Below are 27860 nucleotides of genomic sequence, written 5' to 3' on the forward strand. Positions count from 1 at the left end.
TGTTTGAAATTATATCATGAGTTGATTCAAGCAAAAAAATCGGACGTTATGGTCCGTTTTTCATACTTCTAATTCCGGATTTTGCTGACCAGGTTGTACCGACCTACGTCACAGGGTACACAATCCTCAAGATGCAAACACCTCCTTTTTTTTCTCCATGCCGCAGTGGCACTGCGTTAACAGTTCGCCGTATTTCCTCACTCGCGGTCCATGGACCAGCAACGTCACGTCTCAAAAAACTAACACACCCCAATCAGAAGCAGCGGCTGCCTTTTTTTTCTGAGGCAGTTGCCTGATTCTAGCGGAGCCGGCTCCATTGTGCCACGCGGGGATCGCGGGGGGCACCACGGAGGGAGGGGTTCATTCATCATTTCACAGAAAGAGGGAAAGTATTTTGTCATGACCGCGCGAAGAGATGCCTTCAAAAAAGGGGCAGTGGAACCGCACCGCTCCGCGCCGCGATCCGTTGGTGGGGGTGATAAGGAGAGAGAGAGAGAGCGCGAGAAGGGGAGAAGAGAAAGAGAGGGAGGCCAGTGATTCGGCGGCGCGTCGCAATTCTCTCACACATCGCGGGCCGAAGTTATTTAGTCGCGTGTTTACATTGATCCGTGGAGCACGTGCGTGGTGAACGCTTTCAGTGAGTGTGTAACTTCTTCCTCTGTTCGATTGGAAACTAATCACGGCATCTCTTGTTGTTCTTGTTTCTCACCATGGTGGACCGAGCCGAAATCATCCCTCTGCACAAACAGAGCGGGGTAAGCGCTTTTCCCTTTTGTTCTGCTTCCTACTTTTCCGCGGTGTTTCCCCGAGACCCGGCGTTTTGCACCACGAGGGATGCCGGTAAATATTGCGTCAGCGGGCCGATTATCGAGAGTTTACAGCAGCATGAAAGACATATTGCGATGAATTGCACGGTTTAGTAAGGGTTGTGTATTGACTTATCGTGCCGGCATAGTTTCGATCATTGAGATACAGAGTTGCCATGGTCATGGAATAGCGGAAAATGTTAGGGGATTTTTAAAGTCAGGGGAAACGACGAAAATGTTAGGGAAGAATCACCTTTGTTTGCTTTCTCGAGTGGATTTGACGTTTCGAACAACAAATCTTGCTTGAAAACTATTTCTAACCATGTCTTTTTATCGATCTGGCATTTGTTCTATTGGCAGGAAATTTCACCTAAATGTGTCAGGGAAATGTCAGATAATTTATTTTTCCAAATTCTGTAGCAACCCTGGTATTATGTGTGTCACCGGAAAAAGTTTCTTGGATCCAGAGTCCAGACCCTTGATAAATTTGACAAGAGAGAACACTCTTGATTCAATCGGATTTTTGCTGAATGGAGAGCCAAGCTTCTTAATTTAGCGGATTTCTTTTTGCTTCAAGTAAAAATCCGATGGAATCAAGGTAATTTTCTTGTCAAATTTTTGTCGGTACTCCAGCTCCAAGATACTATTTTCTCCAGTGATAGGCTACGTAGTACCTACACAGACCTACACACACTTGCATGGGGGATAAAGTATTCAGAATGTGATGATGCAGGTTTTTCATCACAGTCCGCAGTTGCCAAGGAAAACTAATGGACATAATTTCGTTGAATTCACTCTGAGTTTTCCTCAATTTTCCTCATTGGGAACACGAGTTTCTCATTCATTCAACGTTTTTAAAGTTGAACATCAGCTAAGGTGTTTAAAGTACCTAATTTCGCAATCGAGATTCATGGTTTTCGATGACAATTCAAATCATTCCGTGCCTTCATGTCGCGAGTCGCTTGTCAACTTTAATATTCCTATAATCTCTTCGTGATTGAAATTTTCATGTCATTGATATTGACGGTGTAACTGCAGGAATGAAGCTCGTAATCGGTCAAACTGAACTGGCTACCTATGTAGCAATGGTTGTCTCTAGTCTGGAGATGGACACGTACCTAATCAAAGGTATCAAGTTGTCGCAAAATGCAATTCTCCTTCCTAAGAAATCTTAGAATTTATTAAACCCTGAACCCCTAAAATCGTGGAGATTTTGGCTATGCGAGATTAATTCTGGAAGTTTTACGGAAATGTGACACTTCATGTGCTGTGATGCACCTTGACCGCATGTTTCCAATTTTTTTATTTTTAACGGAGTTATTGCAAAAAAAAAATTGCAAAATTCTTTTGCCCGTTTCGAGATTACTTAATATCGGTCCTATGAAACTGGAATTGGTTATGAGTAAAGAGCGAGCTAAATTGATTACCCACTGAAGCATTCTCTCTCCTCAAAGTGTTGATTATACTGCCGTGCCAAGGAGAAACGTCGTATGAACCCTCAGACGTTGCCAAGTTTCCTCCGATAAAAACCGAATTTATTGGGAAAATTGTAAATATTATTTTCCAAAATTTTCATACAATTCTGTACGCAATGTGAGTAATCTAAAATATTTGAAAATTTCAAGGAAAAATATGCACGAGTGTTGTCAAAAATGCACGTTTTATCAAGGGAAATTTGGCAACTCTTGAATGTTCATACTGCGTTTTTCCTGAGAACGGCAGTTTAGGACGAATCATCGCAAAAAATCTGAAGAGTCCATTGTTTCTACGTTACGGAGAACAGAGCCAACCATTGAAGTCTCAACGTAGACTCTCTACCCATTCATGAAGCCCATGCATGTTTGTACAATGCACATTTGTACATGTACATTTACATACATCAAGGAAGTCAAATACTTAGTGGAGAGGAGAGGGGCAAGGATTGCCTGGATTTTCCCACTAAAAGAGCAACGGGGTAGAGAGGAGTCGAACATTCTGAACTATGTCTGATGCCATCTCCATGGCCTGGGTACCGCTCGTTAAGTTCAGATCTATTCCCTAATCTAAATCCAATTTTTTCCCCAAATTGAGTCTTGATTCCCTCTCTCTGACTTTGGTCCGAATCTGAGGTGGCTTTCCGAGTTCGTGACACTCCGTAAACTTTCGATTTTCACCAGCTTGACAGTCCTCTCGTTCAGGTATTGGCTGCGTTCGTCGCGTTACTTGCATAGGACTAACAATGTAAACATAAACACGTGTGGCCGGTCAATAGGTTTCCGCGTGAATTGTAAACAATGAAAGTAAACAAAATCGACGAAGAGTCAACGTCGCGAACAATCGCGAGATGATTCCACGAAAAGTGGCCCTCTTTCTTGCCTTTTCTTTCGCAGTGAAACATGGCACTGGGCCCATCCGCAGTTCGCAGTCATTTCGCAGCCCGTGTCTGGTCCAGGCGCTAAGAGAGCAAGTTGACATTTACTGCGTTTATCGTAGATAACTGTGGCGACCGAATATTTCAGACAGATTTCGACTATTTTATGCAATGAGGAACCACCATTTCTGGCCCATCCATGAAAGCACCTAAGTATATGTGAATGGAAAATAATGGCACATTTGAACGACATTTTGCAATTAGAAACTACAATTTATGGCTCGACTATGAAAGCTTCTATCTGCATAAGGGAACTAAAGAACGGAACTTAAGATTTTTACAAATTGAGCCAAAAACAGCAGTTCCTTAATGTGAAATGTAGTCCGTATAGTAAGTATCATGCAAAAAGGAACCAGAGTTTGCCGCGGAAGAAAAGGAGTGTTCTGCTTTGCGAAGGAAAAACGCCGCACAGTGAATCGAATCAATTGGAGAGGTTGGACATGGAATTTTTGGCTAAAACTGCAAATTTTGATGTTTATTTTGTCATATTTTGAATTTTTATGGGGTGTCTCTAACGGGAAATTTCACGAGGAAACCAAGAGTTTTTCGCAATTTATTCGCAGTTCGATCTGAGGTATGTGAAAATGTCAAGGCGCACTATTCTCAACTTAATTTCTCAAAAAATGTAATTAGGGGAAATTTTTCAACATCCACAGATTTATCAGTCGTTTTTCCTCAGCATGGCAATGTTCACTTCGAAGCAACCGCGTTATAGGGAACGGCGCATAATGTCAGATAAAATTCGTCTTACATAATTTGAATTCTGACGGAAATTTTGAATAGCCGCAATCGCGATACATGTCCAGTTATTCCACCGTCAATTGAACTTCATTTTGCAATAAGGAACCTCCATTTTTGGCTCATCTATGAAAGTACCAAAAAACAGTAGTTCCTTTCCGCAAAATGTAGTCCAATGCACCGAGGCAACATTTTACTAGCGAGTCACGGCCCCACATCGGTGATAAGACTTTATTGTGAGATTCAAGGAAAAACCGAGAAAATTTATGAAATTGAGAGACGTGTCACTCGTACATCTTGAGGAAATATTACGCGGAAAATTGGTGTTCTGGGAGACTCTTGATGAAACACCCAAAATCGTTTTGAAACACTCGAGCCTCGCTTCGTGTACCAACCCCCTGTAACGCTGCTTAACATTCCCCCGAATTCCCCACCCATCCTGGAGTATGGACCCGTCGTAGATTTCATATCACAATTTAGTTTGTTGGAGAGTGGCCGTTCATAATTTTTACCCGTGATTTTGATTTTTCTTGTGATCTTCCGAGGGCATCCCCTGAAAATTTTGTAAAAGAAATGCCCGATAATTGTCTCGGAAAATTGGAGACGGGACGTAAATGTTTGAGCGCCACAATCAAGACACGATTTTTTGTGATTTCACCGTCCTCTAGAAAAAAAAATAACTTGGATGTAGAGTCCAGACTTTAAAAAAATTGACAAGAAAATGTACTGTTGATTCAATTTTTGCGTCAATCGAGAGCCACTCCTTTTAATTTAACCGAATTTACTTTTGATTCGAGCGAACATCATATTGAATCATGATAATTTTTTCTTGTCAGTTTTTTTATGGGTCTAGACTCAAGATCCAAGTTACTTTTTTTTCAATGCCCTTGCTGTTGTGAAGTGAACTTTGGAAGTTACTCAATAATGAGGCTGAAACCATTCAAAAGTCTTAGAACCTACAGTCTGTGAAAGTTGAATCTCCGGAAGCGTATTTTCTTGGAAAAATCGTCCTGCATTTGCGATTCTAAGTGCGGGGATTCAAAGCGGAAAACGGAAGTATCTTATTGTTACTCGGAATGTCTACCTAGTCAAGGATTACATGCTTTAAAGTGATCTCGGCGAGTTATGATCCGAACCTATTTAATGAGAATTTTTATGCACGCACTTCGATATAATTATATACCTTCGTAATATCAGCTTCATTGATTCGCGCTACCGAATGCACTGCATTCGTTTCCCACTATATCACTAGATATTTCGTCGTCCCTGTGACCGAAGGGTGTATCTCTACGTCCACGTGAGTTCTGTTTCTCATATAAATCCATGCTTTTTGGGGCCAGTGGCGTGGCGTGAATTGCGATGTATCGATTGTTATGCCATTTAAACCCATGGTAAAGAATCGACTATTAAGTTGTTCGCTGCGAACACTCCATTTATCGATCCTTTTCCATAGGTTTAAATGGCCGATCAATCGATGTATCGCAAAGCACGCCATGGGGTCGCTCAGCCAGGGAGCCAGTGGCGTGGCGTGAATTGCGATGTATCGATTGTTATGCCATTTAAACCCATGGTAAAGAATCGACTATTAAGTTGTTCGCTGCGAACACTCCATTTATCGATCCTTTTCCATAGGTTTAAATGGCCGATCAATCGATGTATCGCAAAGCACGCCATGGGGTCGCTCAGCCAGGGAGCCAGTGGCGTGGCGTGAAGTGCGATGTATCGATTGTTATGCCATTTAAACCTACGGTAAAGAATCGATTATTAAGGTGTTCGCTGCGAACACCCTTTTTATCGATCCTTTTCCATAGGTTTAAATGGCCGATCAATCGATGTATCGCAAAGCACGCCATGCCACTGTTTAGGGCTCACGCAAATTCGATAAACGCCCTTTCGTCAGAGAAGCGATGATTCAAGATACCAGAGCAGAAGTGACGGGCAGTGGCGTGGCGTGAATTGCGATGTATCGGTTGTTATGCCATTTAAACCTGTGGAAAAGGATCGATAAACAGGGTGTTCGCAGCGAACACCTTAATAATCGATTCTTTACCATAGATTCAAATGGCATAACAATCGATACATCGCAATTCACGCCACGCCACTGGTGACGGGTTAGTATATGCACGAATAAACTACAAAGAATTGATTCATTCGTATGTAGCTGATGTTAATATTTTTCAAAACGTTCAATGTAGTTTGGATTCAATCTAAACGACGAAACAGGTCTTGAAGTACTCGATTCTAACTCTGTCTAAAACTTTGAGGCTGGCAAAATATCGTGACTTTTAAAATCGAGCAATTTCGTGTGGGTTAAAAATCAATGTTCCTAAAATGGCCAGCCCTCAGCTAAATCACCGTCAGTATAAACGTGCAATATTAATTGAAGCTCTCAAAATATTGTGTGGAAACTTCAGCACACCAATTGCTCCTTCTTCACATAAACGGAAACAAATCGAGAACCACCAACAAAAATGTGTTTCTTCGTTTTCTTCTTAGACACTTGAGCTTTTCGGACTGCGCACCCAGCCCTTGAAATCAACGTATTTTATATTTTTCATAAATTTCACAGCCTCGCGAAATGCTTAATCTTCCATACGGTTCTACGACCATGCCACCGTAACGAGTCCTACGTTACCGTACTTACCGTACGCTAAGTTGGACCCTTCTAAGGTTAATATAAATACACGCCCTGCTAAGTATCCCCCACCACCCGCACCCTCTGAATGGGACCATTCACCCTAACCGTTTCTTACCCTTACGCAACCAAGTGGGGTCAAGGTCGTCCGGTTGGGGGATGAGGGGCGCTCCGGTATCGATTACCGTAGGGCCCCGCAGAGGGGCTCAAACCCCAACCCCGAATTTTTCGGTCGTGGGCCCCGTTTGCATGGTTAGTTTCGACCCGTATCAAGAGTTTTTCAGCAGCTGCTCGATAACTTCCGTCGGCGGTCGTTGTGGGTGTTCCGGTGTTCCTTGTCACTCGCCCGACTCCGATAACAGACTGAAATATCCACGTCGCGGTGACGCAACATGCCGTTCCGTGCTTTGTCTATGTCGCGAGAGGTTGCACTTCGATTCTCGCACCCGCACGCACGTCCCGTTAATTGAAGCGTTTGTCTCCCCGCGGTAAGCTCCACGCTCGCGGTTTCGGATGCTACCAGTTTCAGACTTGAGCAACCCGCGGATCGTGATTTTTGACCCACTTTTGTAGTGGTTTATTGATGGAGTACTTATACAGGTCATTTATCGGTGGCTGAAGTCGGAATAGGTGTATCGCCGATTTTGACGTTACATGGTTGCAAAATGAAATTTCTTTTTCCATAACATTTTAATGGTTTTTCAGGGGCTACGTGTGCAACCTGCAAAAATTATCAAAATATATATGTATAAAAATTATCAAAATACTTTGACTAAAGTCTTCGAAGTTTGATCCATAATTGTTGCTTCGGAAATTTCAAAATTAAGATGGTGCTGTTACTTTGTGGTGTCTACCGTCAGTGAGACCGGAAAAACCGGAAAGTATCAGGAGATGCGATGTTGTCAGGAAAATATTAGAAAAATCGGTCATGGATTACGAAATTCTCAGTGCCTCAAGCATTTTTCAAACATTGGATTCTTTTCATCAATATGTTGACTTTTCAAATCGAACAAGTGCCAATTTATTCGTGCAAAAAATCAGGAAATCTCGTCTAAAATGTCAAGATTTATCAGGAAAATCTAAAATCCAATTTTTGTAGGCACCCTCGTTTCACGGATACTGACTTTCAGAAGTTTTAATGAATTTCATAAAAATTTATCAAATGAAATTTATAAAATTTACAACTACTAAGAGAGACACGCGGTTTCGTCACTATCGATAAAGCACTCGAGCACGAGTGGAGCACACCGGTCAAGCAAAGCGATGAGTGATAAGTGATGAGTGAGTGATCATCTGATCAGCAAATTTCAAGGTTTTATCGTCGCAAATTTTTCAGTTACGTCATGTTCAAAGTTTTCCATCACGGATTGTTTCATATTTTCGAAGTTATACTGTTGCATTTTATTCGAAATTCGTTTATATGTCCTTTTCGTCATTTTAAGTATCTCCTTAAACCTCTCTTCATGACAATGCACGCCATGTAAATCCACCGATCGAGAGGAGCTTTCTAAGGAACGACACTTACGGCCCTGAGGGTCTAATGGGGCCCAGTGTCCATTTTTCTACGTAATATGTCGATTGCAGTCAACAATCGTGTCATTGAAATCGTAAAATTGGAATCATCCGCGCTATTTTAGGGAAGGTCTGATTAGCACAAAACTTCAGAAGCACAATCTCGGCTTAAAGCACCTTCAAATCCGAGTGATACCCTCCACTCCACTGGGAAGTTAGTTTAGCTGCTTAACCTAACGAAACCCAACTAAGGTCACGATCTCGGCTTAAATCGCCTTCAAATCCGAGTGACACCCTCCGCTTCACCGGGAAGTTAGTTTAGTTGCTTAACCCAACGAAACCCAACTTAGGTCACGATCTTGGCTTGAAGCGCCTTCAAATCCGAGTGATACCCTCCGCTTCACCGGGAAGTTAATTTAGTTGCTTAACCTAACGAAACCCAACTGGTCACTATCTCGGCTTAAAGCGCCTTCAAATCCGATTGATACCCTCCGCATCACCGGGAAGTTAGTTTAGTTGCTTAACCTAACGAAACTCAACTAAGGTCACTGATTTCACCATACTCACTCGTGAGTGTGCCAGCTGGTGCCATGCATTGAGGGAGAAAAATAAAACCTCTTCTGAATTAAGAGCTTATTAATAAGGACTTTCTATCTTGTTTCTTAATGTCTGCATTTTTACTTTTTTTATTCAATTCAAACAGATCGCCAATTGCCTGCGACAAATATTTAGGTTCTCTATATATCCGGGTCGTTTTTTCACTGCGGTTCTGGTTCCACGGGTTGATTATAGAAATCATCAGACATTAGACTAAAACATAGAAAAATAAAACGAAAAGAAAGTGGAGTGATGTTAGCAGTGGAAGCGGGTGGTTGAAATGGATGTAGGAGGCAAGTAATAGACTAACTAACGGCAATCCATGAAAGACCCTCTAATTAGTCCATAATGGAGAACTTGCACCAGAAATTTTTATTGCTTCTTTTGAAAGTACTCTATGAGCTGACTTGACGCAGTTTTTTACAAGTCCTTACCCATTGTGGGAAATTTCAAGGAAAAGAGATTTGAAAATGAGAAAATTGACCCTGTCGTAACGTCATATGACAGCATTTCTCATTCAAACACATGTAATTTAGCAGATTACATTATTTTGCCGCATATATTCTATTCTTTAACAACATACAAAGCAAGGACATTTTTGTGCTGAGTTGACCGAGCAGTTATTATAATGTTTAAATTGAATTCATCAAACTTTAAGCTCCTGCAAATTCTCCAATTCACCTCTTATCCTACATGTAACAACCACCCATTTTAACCAATAGGATACCTCTATTCTTCCGTTATCCTTGTTGTCTATCAATACCGATAGTCAGCCCGCAGAATCCCAAGAGCTTCGGCCGTAAGTACATCGACCGGGGAACGTAAATCTGAGGATTATAAACGAGGTTGACTGAGCTTTCTCGACAGCTTTGAGGAAAAGTTCAGACGATGGGCGACGACGATGCTAGGCGCGGGGCGACCATGAGCGCGGGAGGCGGGCTGGGCGGGGCGATGACGATGACAACCTACATTCGGCCGATAAATTCGGAGAAAACCCGCGGATCAAGTTCAATTACTTATCAGCCGTTACATCACGGACACGGGAGCATGTGACTCGGATTCGGTCATCGGACCTCCTCCCGATATTTTCCTATTTTCGTGCCAGAATCGACGAGAGCGTCGCACAGTGGATCGAGTCAATTAGAGAGGTCGGACATGAAATTTTGACCAATACTGCAAATTTTGATGTTTATTTCGTCACATTTTAAATTTTAAGGGGAGCTTCAAGAAGGAAATTCCACGAAGAAACCAATGAAACCACTTTTGGAACCTCAAAGTTCTGTATAAACGGAGTTTTAAGCTTTTAAAGTTTCCAAAGTTTGTCCGACTCCTCTTATTGACTCGGTCCTGTGTGCGTCGTCTAACGTGTTGCCGAATCACGTCCGAAAATCGTGGTTTTCGACCAGTCACACACTTTCGCGCATTTTTTCGTTCCCCTCACGAAAGAACGTAACTCCATTTCAATGTTGCCAAATTTCTCCTCATAAATTGTTTTTTAACTAGACAAATCTTGGGCATTTCCAACTGAAAATTTCACCGATTTTTCCTCAGATGTCATGCGAAAATCAAACAAATTTGGATGACAATTGCACAAGTACATTTTTATAAAATAATTTAATTTTTTGGGTCAATTTGGCATACTTGGAATGGAATTACGTTCCCTCGTACGGGGGACGACAATTTCAGCGTCTTACTTTTTGACCGCGTCAAGCAGTTATTGCCACACCAATTAAGTAGTGCCAAATTGAACTGGGCAATTCAATTTTTACGAAAGAACTTTTGAATTGAACGTCCTATTGAAAATCAGGAGAAATATGCGAGTTACGTCGCTCGTCAATTTTATTCGTAAAAATTGTGGAAATGTTGTGTATTTGGAAGGACTGAAACATTTTGAGAAAAATGTTGAAAAATCCAAGTAGCAAAAATCATTTAACCAGTCCTAAAATTTGCTCAACAAATACAAAGCCTGGTTCTCTGGTAATTAAAATCTTCCTTCGTGAAAAATTGGTAAAAAAAAGCAGCAGTTAAGTAAATCAGATGCACCGAGTACCCGAGTTTTAAATTTGTTCCACAAAAATTGGCAATCCTGTCGTTTGTCGGCGAGCTCAACGTCATAAACTCGTCGGTGTGGCGAAGAAAACTTCACGGTGTTGATCTGATCTATGCCCTCTCTACGTAGAATGAATGAAAAATTTCGGCGCAGAAATGAACCGGCTCTTATCAAATTCTCTTATCAGCTCACCATAACGAAGGACCACAACTCTCTAGGTTATGTAGACATAGATCCTCGCTAGAAACAGCTCTAAAAAAAACATTAAGAATAAAACTCGTTGATTTGCGAATGCAATTACTTATGCACCCGTTAACGACTCAATTATGGAAAGTTAACTGCAACTTTGCAATGTCGCAAGGCAATCGCGCTTTTGTGGCTCTGACCTCTTCAAAGTAGTCTATGTTCCATGTAAACTCAAAAAAATTTCGAAGAAAATCATACGGAGCCTGAATCTAATATTTCCCGCCAAAAAAGAATTCGTTTTAAAGGAAATGGAGTTCCTCTTAAAACAGCTGTATCTTTCTTGTTTAACCGGAATTCTTTTGCGACAAGGTGGTTTAATGGAACATCTTCACAATGACAATTGGACTGAGTTAAGCAGAAAGGAACCAACCCACATTTTGGAAAAAATTGAGTTATGAGTGGTTTCAAACTCAACCACTGCTCTACTATCTATCGCCAAAAATTCAAAGTTTTTCTTGGAGCAACTTTCGCAGAAATTAAACTTGAAGTTTATCTTTTACATTGAGTCTTATGCAGGAGCCAAACTTTAAACCTCTTTTTCTCGGTTCGATCCCGATGTGGCTTGGTTCCTTTCTGTTTAACTCTGTCCTGTCCAATTAATAACGATCACGATTTTTTCAACCATTCATTATTATTAGCATGCGAGTGGCGCTGCTCTGTAGTCATGCCCATCGCTGAGTGATTCCTTTCTGATGCAAAAATAGTAACAAACCGACTTGCTTTACTCCTTGCTTGTCAGACGGCAGCGAACTTTTATGAGCCCTGTGATTGTGCCGTAGTTTATGACGGAAATACTCGTCATAAACTTTGTATTGATTTCCATTCATTTTCTCGTCGCGCAGTTGACGGAAATCAAACGGGTAGGACATCAATACCTTTGCGGCGATTAAGAGCTCAAAATTAACTCTTCGGATTTGATTTTCTACATTTTTTTCAACATTTCAAAAGTCTGGACGACCAAGAACTGATTTAAGTTTGCCAAAGGCAGGAGTTTCAATCGAAATTTGTATTTAATATTCCTCTGTCGTCTGAGATTCAACCCGGAACACTGTGAGTCCATTCCTGTCGTAACATCTGTTCGACTCATGTCGGTTACTAACCACATCGACTTTTTTGGTGACTGGTGAGAGTCCTCAAGATTGATTTAAGGAATTTTTCAGTCTTGAAAAGCCCAATGAAATGCTGGATGTTTATATTGAGAAAATTTACCGCCGGAAAAAATTGAGAAGTGCAGTTCATCGGTTGTCCCAGATCCTGGTTAGTCATAGATCAACTTAGTAGGTAGCTGCGGCATGCAATGTATCGATGTTGGATCGTGCCGCCCTAGTAACGCGTGGCAACCTTAAGGTTATCAATCTAGTCTATTTTTTTCTTGAGGAACCGACTATAGTCCCTTTATACAGAAGGTAAAGACAATACGAATCCATTTCTGATTGGTTCTCGTATTTCAGGCCTTCACAGTGTCACAAACGGGAATAAAGATTACATTTTCACCAACTGCAAAGCTTATTAACTGGAATGGACCGAGGAATAGGGGTACGGCAAGGAACAAATGGAATGAGAGAGGGAACAAAAATAGGAATTCGGGATTATCCATCAGTTTACTAGAAAATTCTCGATTTATGAAAGGAAATTTGGTAACGCCTGCAGGTTCATACGGCGTTTTTCCTTAGCACGGCAATGTAGCCTTGTGGCAGGGGTGCTGAAACTTCCCAACCACGCGATCGGCCGTTTGCGTGAAATAAGGTAACCCATGTGAGGACGCGAAAAATGGGGAAACCCATGAGAGGACGAAAAAATTGGGGGGAAATAGGGTTTAAAGGAAATTTGAGTGTCAAGCGCGCTGTTTTTGGAGGAACAAAACATTCAAGCGCGCTTTTTTGGGGGAACCCAACTGTCGACCGCGTTACTTCATGTGTCAGGCAAAATTCTGCGAAAACTGAAAATGAGGGAACCTAAATTTATTTTGGGGGAACCCTCGGAAGTTTCTGTACCCCTGCCCGGTGGTACTGGCTGAGTCTTCTTTTTCTGGTGCCTTATCCGTGACCGAATTATTTTATTTAAGCGCAAAAATTTCTCTAAATCATCGAGAAAACAAGAAAAGCGTGAGCTTGAAGTGTGAAATGATTTGAAATCACCCGTAAAATCACCCCTATTTAACTCCACAGCGCACTCTGAGATCTGGAAGGAAAGCATGGAGGTTGCCCCACCACAGTATCATATGCACGACTTGCTTCGGTATTTTCATCTCGCTACCGTAGGTCGCGCTCTCCATTTTTTCGTTTCATAAGTGGTTCTAGTTTTTTTTTTTTCTTTTTTCTTTTTTCTTTTCCCTCTCGAGCGTGTGGAATGAGTTGACAATGATTCATGTCGAAGTTGTTCTAGGTCAAAGCGTCAACTACCTGTCGTATTGTTTCAAAACGTGCGATGCATCATTCTTTGTTTCCCTCACGAAAGAACGTAACCAAATTCCAGAACTGCCAAATTTCCCTTCCAAATTGCAATTTTACCGTGAGAATCATGAGTACTTTTAACCGAAACTGTCCCTGATTTTCCCTCTGATCTTGTGTAAAAATCGGAAATATTTTGCGGGAAAATGGTACCGGTGCATTCTTGCAAAAAACTGAATTGTTCGAGCCAATTCTGTAACCTTGGAATGGAGATACGTTCCTTCGTCCAAAAAACGCCCAAACGAGATTGGTCGTGACGTAAGGTATGCTTTAATCCCACTCTCCTCTCTTCTTCTCTATATTCTAACCTATGAAGTTAACTTTTCCCCCGATATAAAATTATCTCATCACACGATCGATTTTCTTGGTGGAAAAAACCGTGAAAAGCTGTTGAAAAGCGTGCCGTGAACTCAGAAGGAAAACCCCTCAAACTCGCTGATAGTGTTGCTCTTGACAGTATTGAGAAACAAAAATTTGAAATTTTGGTTGTTTAATAGAATACCTGTATAGCGAGAGTATGGACAGATCGCTTCATGGAGGTCTTAGGGCCCAAAAGTGCAGTCCTCCTTCTAACAAACTTCTGACACTCAAAATTTCACTGCCAGTCTGCAGAGTCTGCAGATTCCAATTCTAACCAAGATGGCTAAGAATGTACAGAAATGAGCGTTTTTCCGCAAAAATGAGTAAATTTATGCAAAAACTGAGTCAAGTACGTGCTTTATAAACGGCGGCTCTTAACAATAGTATTAGTAAATCGTTCTGGGTAATTGAAATTCATAGGTTGGCTACATTTCTGGGCCCTAACTTTATTTGCAGAAGCATCGGTGAAGGCCTGATGGATTTCCGAAATTTCACATCTGTCGATACTCTCGCTATACAGGTACTCTAGTTTAAATGGTTTTAATCCTGATTTATGATTTGAATTTGTAAATTTTGAAGCAGCATATTCTGAGCTTCAGTCGCTCTGTTGGGAGCTGCAGAGTAATTTTTTATCTAGCGAATAATTTTAGAGGGGTTTTTACTATGCGTCATTTGGTTTCAGATCGGTGAAGTTGCGTTTGCCAAGCTTGTTTGTCGGTTTTTGCCCTTTTTTTTTTTTTTTTTTTTTTTTTTTTTTTTTTTGTATGAAAGTAACAATTTTAGTTTTGCTGTATTTTTGCTTGCTGTCTGCACATTCCTCACTTGCTTTTTTTCTTTCGAGATTAACGAAATTTTTACGTTTCAAAATCAATTTTTTAAGCCCTGGGCCTCGGCCTCGTTTTTTTCCTCCAGTGTTGCCCTTGAGTTTTTTACACTGTCCTCAAGTTGACACGTTGCATTTGAGGACGAGAAGTTGCTGTATGATCAGACAATGTTGTGTTCTGAACACGGCGGATTATAGGTTTAAGTAGCTTTTTTCCGAAACTCAACTTTCGGACTGGATGATGATTCGAATCCCAATTCAGTCGGATATTTTTTGGCGATGTTGACCTACCTAAAATTTTCCTAAAAAACGGACACTCAAATGCAGCTTGGCATCCTCAGTTGCACTTCTGAGATATTGTAGACTAGCAGGAAGATCCTTTTTACGGTGGACAACAATCACACCGTCGTAGGTTTGCAACAACTTTGCTATAATTGAGGAAAAAAAATGATTTTTTTCTTTTAAAATTAAAAGGAAATTTGGTTTGATTCAATTGTAATTTCTTAAGGTAGGTCCGTTTGAAGCAGTTAGAACGAAAACACACCAACTCAAAAAAAATGAAAATAATCACGACACGCACAATACCTAGTTGAAGAATTTAGTCCAAGAAAAATATTTTTGGTGCGGGAATACAAGTACTTTAGGACACTTTTAAGGTCCAAGTTAAATTGGAACAGAAGCGCTACCTCCAATGACCTTTATGAAAACTGACTCTCTTTAATGAAAATTGAGCATTTTCGAGTGACCGTGTTGGTATGTTTTGGTTCTCACTGATTCATTTTTGGGCGAATGAATTTTGGAAAGACTTTTTTATCGTAAGCAAATTAAATTTATCATCGATGACGATCTTACGTTTCTTTGAATGTAAAAAAAACCCAATTTGATAAAAGTAGTAATTTAATCACTCAAAAAAAAAAAAAAAAAAGTTCATTAAATCAAAGAGACTTTTGTTCAAATCTAGAAAAAAAAATTTAAAACATTTTTCCAGTGATCCTCGCGCTGTTGGTCGTGCGCTTCTCGCGCGCATCGTTGCGGACCAGCAGCCAAGCATGGGGTGCGCTGGATGCATCGGTGCATCTTGGCTTTTGCGTCATTCCCAGGGGGAGGGGGGTCTTTTGCAAATGCTAACTGCGACTCCCTCGAGTCTATGCACCGCCCTTGAACCCCCCCGCTCGATTAGAACCGGCGTCAACCGGACTCGTCTGCCCCCCCCCCCCCTCCTACCCCGGATTGGGGTAACGGGCTGCCCCGCTCGGGTTTTCGTGGTTCACTCTGTCCCAATTCCCCGCCCACGAAAAGTAACGCGGGTAGCATCGCGGCCCCGATCGATGGCGCGTCTGATTTGTGTCCGCGGACGGTCATTGACGTCATCCGGTCGGGAAGAAATGTAGAAGCATATAAGAAAGTATAGACGCTATTAGTGGTGACGTCACCGTAGGGATCCTCAGTTATATCAAATTGATCAACAAACGTAAAATACATAACCCTCTCAATGCAACTTAGGTCACATTGACGTCATCCGGTCGGGAAGAAATGTAGAAGTATATAAGAAAGTGTAGACGCTAGTAGTGGTGACGTCACCATAGGGATCCTCAGTTATATCAAATTGGATCAACCAAACAGTAACAATTACATAACCTCTCTCAATGCCACGATTGAGAATAAATCGATATTTATCGCTTATCTGTGCCATGAAAAAACAAGGGGGACAAACGGGAAACAAGGCTGAAAATACATCATGAAAACCGAGACATTTCGGCTTGATTTGGAGAAAAACACAACGAAATATATATATGTATAAAAAAAAAAATTTCCTAGCAGCCCTTGACAATGCGTAACATGAAGAATGGGGGGGGGGGGGGGGGGGGTTGGAGCGGGAATTTGTGACGTGACATTTAAAGCGTCCATGTAAGGAGCAACTTTTACTCTCCGAAAACATAATCTTGAACTGACACCTCTGTGTGTTAAAGCTCCTATCCGAGACTGAATAAAATTAAAGATAAGTAGTAGCTGTTCCAATCTGGCTTACGAGTTGTCAGATTCTACCAACGTTGTTTCAGTGTTAACCTCGACTGATTAGGAGTGTAGTTCCCCAGGTAGAACGTAGAAGCCCCATTTTCGATGATTTTGATGGTCTAATTGCCCACCGTAGGTAGAAAAAGGCCATCTACATGATATCATGAACCACCAGTTGTATTTGAGTGTATCTTCATGGAAGCTCTCTCAAGACTCCAGGACGGCTCCGTTTACTTGACGATGTCCAATTATAAACGAACGTGTCGCTCGAGTTTTACATCCTTACTTTATCTTTGAGACTCGCTCCCAAGTCCTCTGTGATTAACGGAGCAATGCCTATCTTAAGGGTGTGGATCCCGACCACAAATGATTGAATAATTAAGAGCAGATACCGATGCCGCACTCACATAATCTTAATGTGCTCGAGAATAAAATTAAAGCGAGTTAATTCTGATGTGTGGATTTATTGGTACTGGGGCTCTTCTTTCGGGCTTTTCTCTCTCGAGCACTTGTTCTAAAATTAACAAAAAATTCAGCAAAATTTTGATCAGCGTATTGTGTTGATCTTTTTACGAAAACCCTGCGCGTTGGCGAAAATTCCGGAGGCCCAGAACAATTTGCACCCCTGTGCCTTGCCAAAAGTTCGCTTCTTTTCTCTATACGCGGTGGAACCGCTTAACTTTCGCAAGATTCAGTCACGAAGACCAGCAGATTTCCTTTGAAATGTTTTTGTCGAAATTTGTTTGAGAACTCGTCATTTCCCGCTCGAGAGCGTAACTCCTTTCCAAGGTTGCGAACTCGGCTCGAATAATTCAAATTTTTACAAAAATGTACTTGTGCAATTTTTTCAAAAATGTACCTGTGCAATTTTCGTTCAAAATTGTACTGATTTTTGCACGAAATCAGAGGATAAGTCACGGAAATTTTCAGGAAGAAATGCCCAAGATTCTCCATGTACAAATGCGATTTGCGAGAGGAAATTTGGTAACATTGAAACATAGTTACAATCTTTGGTAAAGGAAACTACGAACTGTGGTCACAGTGGCAATGGAAGTGGACATGGCGGAAGGAATGGCGAGACGTCGCGGTAGGAGTCCAGGTGTAATCGGGCGAAAATTGTGGGCGAAGTGAGGTTAAGTTGTCGAGAAACTTCACTGTCCCGCTAAGCAAGAACAGCACATCTGTAATTGAATCCCCATGTACATACGCGGTTTTTTCCAGGCAAAGCAGTATAGCCCCCCTCTCCCTCTATGTTCGCTTCCTCTCCTCTTTCGGCCCCTGACTTTGTCTCTTCAGAGCGCAAGATTGCCAGATTGTGTGATAAAATTAGCATAATTTTCATTTCATTGTATATAGGGTGTTCCATATTGATAAGTGGATTTTTAGGCCTAAGTTTTTTTTTTTTTTTTTTTTTTTTTTTTTTTTGCGATGTTATATTTTCTTCTTTGAACGACTTAGAGATGGATTATAGTTCTTCGTCGGTTTAAAACTAGTAAGAATGAAATTTGACATAGTTTTCGTGTAAAGGTACGGAAATTAGAGCTTTTTGCTATGAACTTAAAGAAAGAGCCTTGAAGATCGTATATACTCGTTCACTTTTCAGGAAATTTCAGCCGAATTACGCGTATTGCAGTTCATCTCTTAAGCGTTCCCTCTTTCCAAATCCGATTTTTTTTTTATGTTCTACAATAATCGCTCCTAGTCATCGTTCAACATGCGTGTCAGGCAAGGAGAAAGCTAGGAAAAGGAATTGAAAAGGCAAGAAATCCAGGAAACCTTTGAAGAAAGGAAGTTCCGAAAAACTAAAGAAAAAGTCAGGACTGTAGATACTGGCGCACCATACTAGGCTGCTAAAAATTTTGGTGCAAAATTCTATGCCGGAGCCCATATCGTCACCCTCCGGCCAAAGTATCACAAGCGCCATGCGACGTTTAAAAATTTCCGCCGCCATTTAATTTTTTTACAGATAAATTGTTCAACGAAGCTGTCCGAAAATTTCACCGAATTTTCTTTGTGCTGCCGATAAAATTCAATGAAATTTTCCAGCAGATTCAACTAATAACTTCTCTGTACAAAAATAAAACTGGTGGCGGGAATTTTGAAACGTCGCATATGGCGCTCGTGATACTTTAGGCAGAAGGTGACGATATAGAGTCCAAAAACCCCGAGTGATTTGAACGCGGAGCGAAATCCACTCTTTTTTCGGAGTGTCAACGCTTTTATGGTATTGCTTTCCTTTCGCACCCATGTCACTCGGGGTTTTTGGGAGTAATGTAGACTCCGGCATTGAAATACAATCCTCGATTTTCGAGAGTACCCAATGCGGGACACCCTGTACGCAGGAAAATATATAAATTTCATCAGGATCTTGCAACCATGTTCAAGCGGCGTAAGAGACGAATTTGCATAAAATACCTACATAAGTTAAGTTAGCGTTTCCTACAACAATAGCCCATAAATAAAGTGTCCGGAGGCATTTTTTCGTCTCCTTCCAGTGGTGCTCAGTCCCCTTGCTTTTGTCCGTCCTTTGTGCCGTTGATGGAGCCAGGGCAGCATTGACGAGGTCAGGAAGTCCTCCTCTCCCACGTGAAAATGTCTCGAACGATGAAAGCTCGGATCGCGAGGAACTGCCAAATCAATCGGACAAAATTTTGCAATAAGTAACTGAAATTTTTGACTAATATATAAAATCATCACTCTGCATATAATGACTCATAATATGGACTGCATTTCGCAATTCGGGGCTACTAAATCTGGCTCAGTTTAGAAATAACGTATGCACCATTAGTTTCCCTATGCACATGAGTGTTTTTACAGATGAGTCAGGAATTATAGTTCTAAATTGCAAAATGCAGTCCATATATTGCATCTAAAATGAGCAAGAAGTTGTAGTTCCTAATCGCAAAATGTGGTTAATTTGACTGAAATTGGTGACGTTCTACGGACTGGAACCAAAATAGGTCCACTCCTTGTCAGGAGCTTATCAAAGTCCCTGCGTCCATTCTTGTGGGAAACTTTTCTAGTGCCTCATTTTAATTTAAATGATATGAGGAATTTTTCCCGAGTCCATGCACTGGGATTGAAGTTACTCCGCACACGAGTTGAAATATGATGTAAATAAGAGCAGAGTGCTTTCCCATTCCCAAGAACTCTCGGTTAAAATCTGCCTTCTCGGGAAACTATGAAAGAAAAACAATCTTATGCATATGCCTATAATTCACCTCTTCTCCGTGACTTTGAAGAGCCACCGGGAATTTTCCAGACATTTTTCGGTACTTTCCAGATATTTCCCGGTAACTTTTCCGATAAATCCCAGGAACTCCCGAGGGAAACTTCGATCCCAAATATCATACCGTGGCAACTAATTCACCTCTCCTCCGTGACTTTGAAGAGCCACCGGGAACTTTCCCGGGAATTTTCCAGATATTCCTCGGTACTTTCCAGATATTTCCCGGTAGCTTTTCCGATATATCCCAGGAACTCCCGAGGGAAACTTGGATCCCAAATATCATACCGTGGCAACTGTGTCCGGGGTGGCTTTATCCGAAGCAGCATCGCCGCTATCTCGCGATCTGCAGCTCCGCAGAAGGCGCTAGCGAGCGGACAGCCTCGGACATGGTTGTCACATCACCAATAAATTCTTTCTGCGCTGGAACGGATGCAAGATCGAGGGATTTCAAGGCACAGCAGGCCAACAATGGTCGCGGAGGATGTGGGATGTCTCTGACCGGACTTGACTCATGTCTTCATGAGCCGTGCAGGACCTGTAAACTTGTGACTGAAGCATTCAAAGCTCGCTTGGGTCCTTACCCTGCCGAGTATCGACGACCTAGCCCACCGCCGCACGCTAGGCAAAAAGCTCGGTACCAGTGGCTAATTACCAGGAGCTCTCCCAGAAAGACTGGTCCTTCAAAAGTCAAAGCTACGGAACCTTGACTTTTTCTTATCGCAACCAAAACATCACATTCGTCATTTCCCTCACGAAAAAATGTAACTACATTTCAATGTTGCCAAATTTTCTTGTGCCGATTGATTTTCTATCAGGAGAATTTTGAGAATTTTAAGCTGAAAATTACACTGATTTTTCCTCTGATTCGTACCAAAAGGAGACAAATTTGCAATGAAAACTGCGCAGAACAATCTAACAAATCTAAATAATTTTGTTCTCGGTCACCTGGAATAATAGCTGAGCCCCGTGAGCGACTTTGGATCACGACCAATTCAATGCAACTTGCTGTGACCCACTCCTTGATTTTCTCCTTCTATCCACCACGTCTAGTCTCTTCCCACCTTCTAAGAGCGTAGGATCTTTCTCGATTTTTCTTTCTCTCTTGTGATTTCCTTCCTCCTCCCCTCACCGCGTAGTTTCCTCTCCTGCATTCAGAGCTTTTGTCCTTACTTTTCCCTTCTTCTATCTATCCTCTTCTCACCATTCCTAGCTCTTTCTTTACGTGTCTCTTCGCATTCAACCTATCCGCGTCTCCGCTCCTAGTCAATTTTATTTTTGTTTCCTTTGCTTCTTCCTTCCATGCCTCCCTCCATCTTTCGGACAGCGCTCATTTAGAACAAACCCTGCTCATAAAATTGTTAAAATACGACTATCTGTTAAAAATCATTGGCGAAGCTTTTTGTGAAGAGGTTCAAGCCAACCGCTAATCCAGTTTACATGTTCATGTTTTGAAAACGATCTCTAATTAATAAATGTGCCCTATAAATCATCGTTTTCCACGAGAGGGAACGTTACTCCACTCCAAGGTTGCAAAATTGACTCAAACAATTCAAGTTCCTAACAAGCATGTACGTTTGCAATTTTCGCAAAAATTTGTCTAATTTTTGCACAAGATTAGAAGATATACCAGTGAAATTCTCAGTTAGAAATGCCCCAGATTCTCCTGGTGAAAAATAATTTGCGGCAGAGAAAATTTGGCAACATTAGAATGTATTTACATTCTTTTCTGATGGGAAGCTACGTAATATTCAACAAAATGTGGTATGCAAGCATTTTGGAAATATTTGAAAAGTAAATCCTGGAAGATTGTTTTAAAATAAAACGTATATTGTGGCATTATTTTAAACATTCTTTAAAGATTATTCTGAGAACGTAGTAATTACCCTGTGAATATTTTCAAAATATTGATGTTTTTAAAAGATTCAGGTGCACGGAAAGAACATGCAACAGCCCTGAATAAAAATTAACAATATTTTTAAATAATTGTCGTGTCGCGAGCATATCACCGACACTGAAAATTGATGAGCTTAGCTCAGGAAAATGTGCCAGTTCTCATTCCTGCTATCAGTGGCGTGGCGTGCTTTGCGATGTATCGATTGTTAAACCATTTAAACCTATGGAAAAGGATCGATAAACAGGGTGTTCGCGGTGAACACCTTAATAATCGATTCTTTACCATAGGTTTAAATGGCAGAACAATCGATATATCGCAAAGCACGCCACGCCACTGCCTGCTATCAGAGCGCGGTGCCCCCGGCGCCTGTATACCCACCCACGCGGCACCGCGGCGCCTTAGCGTTACAGGTGACCGCGGCGGTGCCTTTGTCGCCGTAACCCCCCCCCCCCCGTCCGCCCCCTATCAACGCGAATTAACACTCGTTTTTCAGCTGACGATTGCGGCGAAAAAAACCACTCGCTGTTATCACGCCTCGGCGGGTTAATCTTATCTCCAGGGAGAAACGGCGCACTGTGGATCGAGCTTTCGGGGGAGATCGGACAAGAAATTACCTCGTTTCCCTCACGAACGAACATAACTACGTTTCAATGTTGCCAAATTTCCCATCGCAAGTTACATTTGGGTCAGGAGAACTGTGGACATTTCTGCCAGAGAATTTCACTGATTTGTCTTCTGTTATCATGCAATAATCTGACAAATTTTGGATAGAAATTGCCAGGTATATTTTTTTAAAAAAAGTGATTTGTTTGAGTCAATTTTGCTATTTTGGAATGGAGTTACTTTCATTCGTCCGGGAAGCGACGATTTGTGACTGAACTTGTACTTTTGGATGCTTTTTCAATTGTCTTTTTATAAAATTTGAGGGATATTTCTTTTTGGATATTTAACGAAAAAATAATGGAGCCATATTTAACCTCTACGTTTTGTATTTACGAAGATAGAGGCAATTATTGAAGTTGCCACGTTTTGTTTTTCCAAATTGTTGCCGATTCGGCCCACTGTGCGCTGTGCTCATACTGTTGCTCCCTCGATAAGGCGCGGATATCGTGCTCAATGATTCAGCGTTTTTTTTTGCAACTCGCCTAAAAAGATGCGCTATTTTGACGCCCTCGAAGCGCAGTTACAACCGCGCCGTTTGTTTTGAAGCTTGACGCCAAGCTTGAGTTAGGGTGTTTCCAACATGAAATGAACACTCGTTAAAATGATTTGAAAATTGAAGAAATGCAGGGGTACGACAAGTTCCATAGCCTCGACCGTTTCTTCCGATCTGAAATTTTTTGTTCCCGGTCGGCCTACATACATTAAATGTGCACTTTTTAGTGTATTTTAAAATTGATTGCATTTTGCAAAAAGGAACCAGGAGTATTGAAATGCTGCTGAGATTATGCAGCTTCTTTTGTCTTGGAAAAAACCTGATTATCTATAAACAGTTTCTATTTTACTTGCTAAAAACTGTAAATTTAGGACAACAATTTTCTCGTAAACTCCACATTTTTCCATAATTTCAATAGTTATATTGCCATGTAAGATGTTGCACAATCTTAGCAACATTGAAATGCTCATGGTTTCTTTTTGCAATATGCAATCCAAATATTGTGCCATACCAAAACATACTTAAAAATAAAGTAAATTAAAAAAAAAAAAAACTATGTAAAAAGTCTGACCTTTAAATGTTAGGTTTTTCTTTCTCTCTTTCTTGAAAATTATTCAGCTTATCCATGGTATAGCTGAGGTAAGGAAATTGATTTGACTCGACATCTATCTAGTCGCGCCATGAAGCCTGCAGCGAAGGCAGCATATTCGCAGCTTAGTTTCCTCGGTGGAAAGCTCCGTTCACTTAATCAGAGGAAATATACCAGCCTCGCATCTTACAAATGGCTAAATTATTTCTGGAGCGAACTGGAAGACTGCACTTGCCAATTTGCGCACTATCACGTTCCAATATTTTTTCTAATGCCTTGTATCTCTTCTTTCTGACTTCTCTGAGTGTTTACTCCCTGACTAGAATACCTTGGTAGAGAGAGAATCGCCATGTGCATATTCTCTCCATTAAGGCACTCTAATGTCTAATCTGGACTCTTGAATAATCTAAATGCAACGTCCACGCCATTTTGTTGCGTCCTAAGAGCTCCACCTTAGCCCAAGATGGCTGAGTCTATCACGAGTAGATCCTTCAGAAGTCATATTCCGTCTGAAGGTACTCTAATGGAGATGTTGCATGTGTGAGGAATCTGTGATTTGACTGTTGCTTCTTATGTAAAAGTTCGCGAGAAACACGCCAAAATGGAGAGAATATCCCATGCTATCCTGAGGGTCCACGTCTCCATCAAGACAAACTCTCCATGCAAAGATAGGGAGCAAATACATTAGCAGGGTTGCTGTGTTTTCAGTTTTAGAGTCCCCAAATAAATTGGTAGCCCTGTCAATGTATTTGCTCCCTAACTTTGCATGGAGAGTTTGTCTTGATGTAGAAGTGGGTTCTCAGGGTAGGGTGGGATATCCCCTTCATTATGGCCTCACTTTGAGAGCTTTTTTTGAGCTTGGGAGATGATTTCAGAGAAAACCAGGGGCACCATCGTGTTTCTCGCGAACTTTTACAAAAGGATCAACAGTCAAATCGCAAATCCCTCACACATGCAACATCTCCATTCTACCAGTGGAGAGTCTTTCATTGCCTCTGGGCTCACAAGTCAGACATTGTAATATTCCGCCATGGATGGAGGAGACCCAAGCGCGTCTGGAGCTCTGGATCTCATCTCAATCTGCGACGATGGCCCGGACCGCGGACCGGGAATCTCAATATCCTCGCGGAGCGTATTCAATCAGCGGAGGAACAGCGTATCTATTTTAAGCCTCCTCCGTACTCCCGACACTCTTTTCGCTTTTTTTAATTTCCCCTTTCCCCTTTTCCCTTTTCGACGCGACGTCGCGTTTGCGGGACAATGTACGGTCATTAATTCCTCGCTCCGCATACAAAAGGGCGTAACTGCACCTTCAAGATGACCCCCGGGAAACGTTGTGTTATACGGACTACAGGGTTCATCGGAAAGTGGACTTGTGTCCTTATGTCAGGAGGGTGGCGAATTAGCCGACGGGCTCGAACCCGGGCTTTGAGAGCGAATTGAACTGTGTTCCCATCCCGGTATCGGACCCCGAGTTTTTTCCATTGAGTCTCTTGATACTCCTAATCAATTTGACATTGAATTTCCAGCCGCTTTTGATTCGTGCGTAAAAATAAATGTTTTTTAATTGATCAGCCCACTCCGACGTGATCTCCGGCGACAGACGTACTTCCTCAAACATTCCGCCGATTTTTTTTTTCGGTCATGCCCGCGCTTACGCCGACGAGCATCAATTATGTCTCGCGAATCGTCGATAAATTCGGCCCTCGCGTATCAAATCCTTGCCCCTCTGACGTAAGGGCGTATCGCAGTTTTCTCATGAGCCCTGTTTCAAATGTAAATCCACGCTTTCTGGGGCTCACGAGGCGATTGAGATAGGTCCTTACGTCAGAGGAGCGACGAAACATGACTGCTCGGTGAAATTTCGCTCTTCGTGTAATAAATAAATTGGATCTTGATAAATTCAAATAATATTTTTTCCTCGCAAACAGATCTGTTGCGCGTAAGAGACAACAAGTAAAGAGACTTTATGTATTGACATGCTAAGAAAAAACGCTGTATGAGCCTTCAGATTTTGCCTCCATTTAAACATTAATTTTTCAGGAGTTTTGGGATTATTTACCTTGATACCTATTTTCTTATACAGGGTGCTCTTCAGGAGAAAATCAAGACAATATATGGAAAATCGGTCATGGATCAGGAAATTCTGAGAGCTTCAAGCATTTTTTAAACATTTGAATCATTTCATTGAATATTATGTTGATTTTTTTAATCAAACGAGTGCCGATTTATTCGCGTAAAATATCAGGAAAATCCAAAATTAAATTTTAGTTGATACATTGTCATAAGGTGAAACCACCGGTTACAGACACCCGCAAAAATGTGACCAGTTATAGACACCCTTCGTCTAAATATGGTATTAATAAGAAAGAAGTGACTCGGTTCTTTGTGTGTTGTTTTTAATTCAACCCACATTCTCAAGTGAGTTGAATTAAAAACAACAACACAAAGAACCGAGTCACTTCTTTCTTATAATTACCATATTTAGACGAAGGGTGTCTATAACTGGTCACATTTTTGGGGGTGTCTGTAACTGGTGGTTTCACCTTACTTTGAATGAAATTGCAAATGAAATAATCCATATAACTGTAAATAATCTCTACATAGTTATGGAATACCGCAGTAAGGCTCATTCGACCGAACTTTTTTCTCAGTGTATCCAAGTGAGAGTGATCAACGCACCGTGCACCGTATATGGTGCACTTGAGATTTTAATCGAAAATAGCCGCGAACTCACCCCGAGAAGTTCCTACTGAGATCCCTAGCAAACACGACCATGCTAATTTTAAATAATGCGCTGCTCTCCCTCTCTTAATGAAAGGTTCTACAATGTAGAACTCTTACTCATGATCAGTGTCGCGCACTTAAGATGAAGTGGAGACTAATTCGTTCAAACAAATCCTCACAGTCATTAATTGATGGTCGTTGAATCAGTGCTCGACTTTTTTCCGGAGTCAATTAAGAAACTCATCGAAGCTGTTAATTAGGTGCTCAAGTGAAAGATCAAGTTCATTTAGCGCGCCGTGAATCTATTTCGCGAATTGCGCCGAAATTTTGGCGTGCGCGATAGGCGACACTCAGCAGATGAAAGGGTCGTGACAAGGAAGTGCCAAGCAATGCTCATAAATTAATGTCTCAACGTCAGAATGTCTCCACAAGCCCTTAAATGTATAGTCAGAAAATTGAATATTGCTCTTTTCTCCTGCCGCATGCCGATGCAATGACGACTGAAACCCAGTAGTGGATTGGCCCTGGGGCACCAGGGGGTGACGCCCCCAAACTTTGGGCAAAGTCACCCCGCGGAGGCTCCCACCTGGCACATTTTTGGGGTCCTATTTGGTAAATTTCTCTTTTGAAAGGCCCGACCTCTAGAAAATCTAAAACCATTCTGCGCCTGCTAGGCTCCTTTATCATTCTTCAGTAATCAACATTTTTTATGGTTCTTATTCTAAATCGGTCATTAAAACCAAACTCATCCGTTTTGGCGAGCCATCAGTTTTGTCGTCGAAAAAACGTTTTGCCCTTGTCGAATTTACGGAAATGTTGCGCCTGTTAAAAACAGTTATCGTGTAGTAAAATGATGTTTATCTTGAAACACACCGAAATCAGCACAGAGATCGATTAGACGCAACAGGTCTATCGTGAAAATTCTCTAAGTTGAATTTATAAATTGTTCAACGAAATACCCTCACTGAGGAATAAAAATAATAAAAATATTCATTAATAAAATAATTTCATATCAACATGAAATATGCTCCCTGATTCTGCCGCATGCTACGTCAAAAAGTTGTAAATCCATATTTAGGAGAAGCAGTGTTGTCGATTTGCAAAATCGCCATTGCACACTGGAATAAAAACCACATTGGATCTAGAGTCCAGACTCTTAAAACATCGACAAGGAAAAGTACTCTTGCTTCAATCAGAATCTAGCTTAAATCTAGAACCAAGCCTCTTAATTTGAGCGGATTTCGTTTTGATTTAAGCGAAAATCCGATTGAATCAAGAGTATTTTTTCTTGTCAATGTTTTCAAGAGTCTGGACTCTAGATCCTATGTGTTTTTTTCCAGTGCTTACTGCTGCCAGAGGCGGATCCAGCAATTTGGCAATACCGGATTTCCACCTCTTAAACCTGTGCTAAATAATCGATTCTTGTTGGAAGACCTGACCCCTCCAAGGATCGATACATTTCTATAGGTTTAAATGGCGAAAAGACAATGTTGCCAATTTTCCTACCTTACTAAGCGCGGCAGAATTCCGCAATCCGTCTCGCGGTCCACAGCGAATTCGCGTCTCTCTCTGATGTCGCAGTTAAATAATCGCGGTGACTGCAGGTTGATACGACAGCGGGG

At 41.4% G+C, this 27860-nt stretch overlaps 1 protein-coding gene across 2 annotated transcripts in view; it reads left to right on the plus strand.

Annotated features, from left to right (window-relative positions):
- The first annotated feature begins 567 nt into the window (after nucleotides 1-567).
- Nucleotides 568-27860, plus strand: part of LOC109031420 (proton-coupled amino acid transporter-like protein pathetic) — a 162965-nt gene continuing 135672 nt past the window's right edge. For both annotated transcript variants that reach the window (XM_019042922.2, XM_019042931.2), the window contains exon 1: nucleotides 568-755. In XM_019042922.2, coding sequence (XP_018898467.1) covers nucleotides 711-755 — 45 coding nt within the window. In that variant the 5' untranslated portion in view covers nucleotides 568-710. The remainder of the gene's footprint in view (nucleotides 756-27860) is intronic.

This window comes from Bemisia tabaci, chromosome 5 (genome assembly GCF_918797505.1).
Source record: "Bemisia tabaci chromosome 5, PGI_BMITA_v3".
NCBI lineage: Eukaryota > Metazoa > Arthropoda > Insecta > Hemiptera > Aleyrodidae > Bemisia > Bemisia tabaci.